General features: G+C 30.8%; 1 protein-coding gene across 1 annotated transcript in view; it reads right to left on the minus strand.

Annotated features, from left to right (window-relative positions):
• LOC107553685 (receptor-type tyrosine-protein phosphatase epsilon-like) overlaps window positions 1-6,646 on the minus strand; it is a 21,025-nt gene that overhangs the window by 6,716 nt on the left and 7,663 nt on the right. The window contains exons 6-10 of the mRNA XM_016235981.1: window positions 6,207-6,283; window positions 5,939-5,975; window positions 5,724-5,821; window positions 2,599-2,718; window positions 2,277-2,440 (exon numbers count right to left, since the gene is read on the minus strand). Of these exons, the coding sequence (XP_016091467.1) occupies window positions 2,277-2,440; window positions 2,599-2,718; window positions 5,724-5,821; window positions 5,939-5,975; window positions 6,207-6,283 (496 nt within the window). The remainder of the gene's footprint in view (window positions 1-2,276; window positions 2,441-2,598; window positions 2,719-5,723; window positions 5,822-5,938; window positions 5,976-6,206; window positions 6,284-6,646) is intronic.

A 6,646-nucleotide genomic window follows, 5' to 3' on the forward strand; every position in this document is an offset into this window, starting at 1 on the left:
ATCATACAGAGACAATCCCCTTGATGGGAAAAAAAAAAAAATATATATATATATATATAATATTTTTTTAGCAGAATATTTTTATATATTTGTATTTAATATTATATTTAGAAATACAAATATTATATTCAGACAATATTTCATTATTTATTTATCGCTTTTTCACAATATAAATCAATGAACTTGATAGATAAAAATATTTTTCTAGTAGAATATTATTATATGTTTTTATTTTATAGTATATTTAGAAATATAAATATTTATTTTTTTATTCACTTACTACTACCTTCCACTTTTCCACAATATAAATCAATTATCTTGATGGATAAATAAATATCTATCTATCTATCTATCTATCTATCTATCTATCTATCTATCTATCTATCATATTATGATGAACATTATTCCAGTCATTTATGGTCCATTCCTGATAATTAAATTATTAAACAAGCATAAATACATTATGGGTTGTAATTTAAATCAAACTAAAATTAATCTTTAACAGTTACTGCCACTGTAACAATTTAAAACTCAATTTTTTTTGGTGAAATCCTATAAGACACAAATTTAGGCGACCATGACTATATGTATTATTATTTTGTAAGTTGTCTTTTTTTTAAAAAAGTTTTTACTTCAAGTAAATTCACAATTTTTGCAAGTGAGGAATATTCGCAAACTCAGCAATATATCTACACACAAACAATGGCAAGCACTCACACTTATTTTTGTCAGACAAACCTTTTCCTTTTGAACACTAGAGGGCACAAGTGATCAAGCAAATGAATGAACAAGGCTTTAGACAGGAACTGAAGTGCTTGGTATTGCTGCTGACCCTGTGTTTGGTTGTTCAGGACACAGGATGAGGGCAGACGGTCAGCACTGTGACACAGACACTGATGACGAGAGGACAGACCGACTATTGTGTCACGAAACACAGCCAGTGACCTACATCAGTTCACTTTATATATTTGGCCAATCAGCAGTGAGAAAAGACCTTCATTCGCCTAATTCAAATCACATGCTAATCGTTCTGAATAATGTATATCATTGTCTGATAAAATAAATTATGCATGCGTGACAGACTGATGCAAAAGAGTCTGCGAGGTCTCAAAAATAATTACTGGATGGAAGTTATGTAAAATGTGTCCTTTTTACGTTGTGAAAGTAAGAAGTTTGATCAGGAAGTTTGGGCTCTTGATAAAGCTTTAATGTCAAATGTGAAAAAAAAGAAGAAAAAAAAAACCTTTCAAAAGATTCCAAGTTATGGACTGAAGTTTAATACTTATTCTGATGGTTTTGTTTTAAATAAATATACAAATAAATTGTGTGTATGTATATATATATATATATATATATATATATATATATATATATATATATATATATATATAAGACATTGAATATTTAATATTTAATTATAAATTGTATTATATATTATTCTACAATTTCTCAGTAATTCTACAATTCTATAATCATTCTCTGCAGCTAACCTGCAATTGCTTTGTTATAGTACAAATATATTACAATAATATTTCTTTTTAATTATGTTAACATTGAATTCAATTAACATTGACTTTGAATTAACATTATATATTGATTATCATAACATTGTTAAAAAAATGTCAAATCTTGACAAGAAAGGTTTATATATATATATAGTAAAAAACATTGTAGGAAAAATAATAATAATAATAATATTTTTTTTTTCTACAATGTTTTTAAAAAATATTTAATTATAAATTATATTATATATTATTATATAGTTTCTATTGTTTTGCCATTGCTTTGAGTACTAGTATTAGCAAAAGTACTACAAATAGTAGTATAATTAGGTAAATTATATATATATGATTAATACTGACTTTCATTAACAAGTCATTGAACATTATGTTAATTAATAAATCAGTATTGTACATTTACACATGAACATCTGTGAAAATAAGATATCTGAAAGGGTCACGTCATTTTCAATGTTGAACTTTATAATATTTTTTTTTAATTACTAATATAGTAATGTAATAATGCCTATTAATTAAAGTTCAAAACACAAATAAAAGGAATAAAATAGTGACATTAAAGTTCTGAGCTAATCATTATAATATAGAGACGACAACATAAGGTCAAAACATCATCTTCGCATGAAGATCTTGCAGACCAAAACGTGTCACACTTCACATTTAAATGATCAGACTTCACACCAGACGTGTCGTTCTCCACAGCTCAAGTTATTCTGGTCTACGTTAAGGGTACAACAGTCACGCTGAAACACAACCCACCTGCAGTGCACCACGATGGGCCCGGCGTATGACGGGTTCACCTGCTTCACCTTCTTCAGGAACTTGAGCATGCCGATGGGCGAGAAGGGAACGCCGAAGTCAGGCCAGCTGGTGAAGTGAAGCTGCGTGACCAGACGGGGCGTTTTAGTGCCGTCGCTGGCCTGCTGCGGTGGACACAGAGATGGGTGAGAGTGTGTTGACAGGAAAAAAACACACATATACACGCACTTGAAAATAGCAGAGAAAATCCCCTACATAATCATATGCATATAACAGCAGGAGACATCCTATCTGCAGCTTGCATGAGTGTCTTCAGACTTACATATTGCACACAGAATTTGCGTATGGTGTAGTCCACCAGTGCTGTAAAGTCTTCCACAGCAACACGCACGTTACCGTACGTCCAGCATCCCTGATCAGGCCAATACTGATGACACTTATCCTACAGAGACAAACACAGCACATTTATATTACAAGTTACCATTCGTTTATTTTGTATCTTACATCTTACTTATTTATTTATTATTATATTTTTTTTATTATTGCAGCTAACCTGCAACTGCAAAAATGTAGCTGCTAATAGTTTTCTTTGTTTTAGTTTATTTCTTACTTTCTTTTTAAATTGTATTCATATTAAATTAATATTTTCTTGCTTGCATTGAATAAATGTAATTATAAATAATTACATAAAAAGCTACCATTATTTTAGTTTATTTCTTAATTTCGTTTTATCTATTTTGTATGTTTTTCTCACTTAAAATTAAAATAAAATTAAATAAAAGCTTTGCTTTGGTAGTAGAAAATATAGCTGCTAGTGTAGTTACCATTATTTGAGTGTATTTCTTACTTTCTTTTGTAATTGTATTAATATTTAAAAAAAAAAAAAATGTTGTCCTTGTATTAAATAAGCATACTTAAAAATATAGTTACCATTATTTGACTTTATTTCTTACTTTCTTTTTTAAAATGTTATTACTGTTAAAATAAATGTTTTTTTTGTAATTGGTATAAATGAATGAATGTATGCTGCTATTATTTTAGTGTATTTCTTAATATTTTTTTAATCTTTTAATATTACCAAGTTAAAAAATTACTTAATAAAAAATACAAATAGTAATGCTTTGATGGTAAAAATATTGCTGCTAATATTGCTTTTCAAATACAAAAACGATTACTATTGATTGATATTGACTTATATTAATAAGTGAACATTACATATTGTTTAATGCGTAGCATTCAAACATGAAAATATCTGAAAAGACAATAAATAATACACTATTTGAATGTACATCAATATAGTGTAATCAATATAATATATAAATGCAACAATGTATGTTAATGCTATTAATAAAAGTTACATAGTGCTGAGAAAACAGAAAGACATGAACATCATCTGCTAATCATTATAAAACAGAAAACGCGATACAAGGTCAAAACATGATGTTCTGTAGATAAACATAAATGCATTGCATGTCAATCCTGTAGAGTAAATCAGTCCAACACTGGCACTGAACAGCTGTAAGTGCATTAGAGGAGGAAAGGTGACTTCTAAGACACCGTGATGCTAATCTGAGCTCTTAAAAACAGTCTGTCTGTCAATCAGCATTATCCAGTCCGAGAGCGCAGGATAAATCTCTCTTAATGAGAGTTTGTGACTAATTAGGTTAAGGCCAGAGAGAGCTTTATCAGCCATTATGAAAATCATCGATTCCAAGCCCGACCCAAAGCTGATTTTAATCTCCTCTCCGTTCTGTGTCTTATTGATTCGTCTTTCTAGAGACGCTCACAGCCGTGATGGAGAGCAGAGACAGAGGAGTCCTGTGACATCTGAACATCAGAGACGATCGAAACGGAGACACTTGTGGCTTATTACTGAAGATGATCAACAAATCAGGTTTATAGAAAGGCACTGAAGTGAAATCAGATATAATTTAGTGGGTCTGTAGTCATTTTATTTGCATTCTGATGCTTTTTTAAGCTATATGGAGTAAGAACGAAAGGCTGTGCAATGTTGTGCACTTTGGTTCGAAGGAAACACTTTGGGTAAAAGCATCAAGCAAATGCATATATGTAATATAATGTTAATATATTGCTACGATAAGCAGTAAGAGGCTTTGTTTAAATTTCAAAATTAAATTTATTTTTTATACAAGTGAGAATTTTAAAATTAATTACATTTTAAATTTTAAATAAAATTATATTATAATTTATATAATATATTTATATATATATATATTTTTTTTTTAAATGTATTACATTTTATTAATAAATTAATACAATTTTAAATTTAATGTAGCTTTCAGAAATCAGATTTATTTAACCCTCCTGTTGTGTTGTGGGTCAATTTGACTCAAACTCGATTTTCAAACTACTCGAAATACTGGTTTATTTTAAAAACTATTTCTTCTTAAAATTTGGTGAATATTTATAATTTAGGGCCATGAATGTGCACGCAAAATGTCCACACATAGATGTGTCTTACTGACGCTCATTGGTTTCCATGCAATTTCCCAGGTAAAAAAAACTAAAATTGTTATTGGAGGTTGTCAAACACTAAAATATGAAATACTTGAGAACTTTTCAAGATGAAAATAAGACTCATCTTCTAAATCATCCAAGGAAAAGTCCCTCTTTCTTTATCTAGATGAGTTTTGGGGGGGGTAATTGCTAATTGGGAGAAGTCGTGGCCTAATGGTTAGAGAGTTGGACTTGTAACCCAAAGGTTGTGGGTTTGAGTCTCGTACCGGCAGGGATTGTAGGTGGGGGGTGTGAATGTACAGCGCTCTCTCCCACCTTCAATACCATGACTGAGGTGCCCTTGAGCAAGGCACTGAACCCCCAACTGCTCCCTGGGTGCCGCGGTGTGCGTGTGCGTGTGTACTTTGGATGGGTTAAATGCAGAGCACTAATTCCAAGTACGGGTCACCATACTTGGCCACATGTCACTTTTTTTTTAACATTTAATGTTTTGGATCTCAATTACTAGACTAGCCTGATTCAGCACTGGAAAAAAAAGTGTGAGAAACCTATTTTACCCTCGCAAGGGTTTGAGAACCCAAAGGAAGTACAAATAGCAAGAAACACTACTACTACTAAACAAATAATGAAAGATACTATTTATACTTGTAGTTATTTGAAACTCAGTGTGCAAAAAACAATTGTGCAGCTAATTTTGAACATAAAAATATGTCAAATTGAACCATAACACAACAGAAATAATAAAATTAAAAAGGAATTATTACATTAATGTATTAAGCTACAATAGAGGTTTTCTGTTTTTATATGAATCTTTAAATTGCATGAAAACCAATATGGGTCAATTTGACCCTCAACACAGAAGTTTGAACACAACAGAAAGGTTTAAGATCATCTCCTATACACCAATATTTAGCAGATCCCATGACCAACACAAGGAAACACACCAGAAATCCAAAAAAGGACACATACCTCTTTTCTCTCTTTCAGATTCGTTAGCATTACAATAGTAGCTGATTTCTGTTCCCATATCATTCTCCAGAAGTCTGCAACCGTGTCCTGTTTCGGACCTGAAACACAGAGGTCATTCTATCAAGTTTAATTATGTCTGCTCATATAGCTACTGAAACTGTTGTCATTCATGTGACTGCTCACTAAATCTTATTTTTACATTCAGATGCACTCACCTTGTGCTGCAATGAACTTATTCTTATCTGTATAACCCTGGGAAGAAAGAAGCACTAGCTTATTATGAAACCAACATTTAAATGCAAACGGGTGCATAAATGATGCAAAGCATTACAACAAAACATATGGGTTTGTTTCTCAATGTTTTACATTAACATGCTCCAGAACTGTATTTTGAATAAGTACATATGAATAAGTAAATGCATGTTTGAACATTGATGCATTGGATTTTCACAGTGCATTTCTACAGCATTACAAATCACTTACATCGATATAAGAAGCATTGATATAATCTGAACATGGGACTCCATCGATCGGTGTTAAAATCACTCTGGAATGGTCATCTGAATAACAGGAAAGATGAAAAAATTATGTTTATTTCTAAAAAATAGACATATTTGATTGCTCTTTCTCACACCCTCATAGAAAGTGTCTACAAAAGATATATATATATATATATATATATATATAATTTTTTTTTTTGGTATACACATACAGGTGAGGTGTGTAAGTACAATTGGTCTATTTTATCAATCAATTTGATTTATTATTCCATCATTTAAATCATGTCAAACCTACGCTCATGGTTTGGTCACCCAGGAAAACAATCAAACATGCTAAGTAACACCATAATGTTATTTTTTAGGAAAGCTATCAGCATACCCTTGTAAAAGAACTATGGGCATATTTAAAGCAGCATTTGCATA

Source organism: Sinocyclocheilus grahami, unplaced genomic scaffold (genome assembly GCF_001515645.1).
Source record: "Sinocyclocheilus grahami isolate Dianchi unplaced genomic scaffold, SAMN03320097.WGS_v1.1 scaffold477.1, whole genome shotgun sequence".
NCBI classification, from domain to species: domain Eukaryota; kingdom Metazoa; phylum Chordata; class Actinopteri; order Cypriniformes; family Cyprinidae; genus Sinocyclocheilus; species Sinocyclocheilus grahami.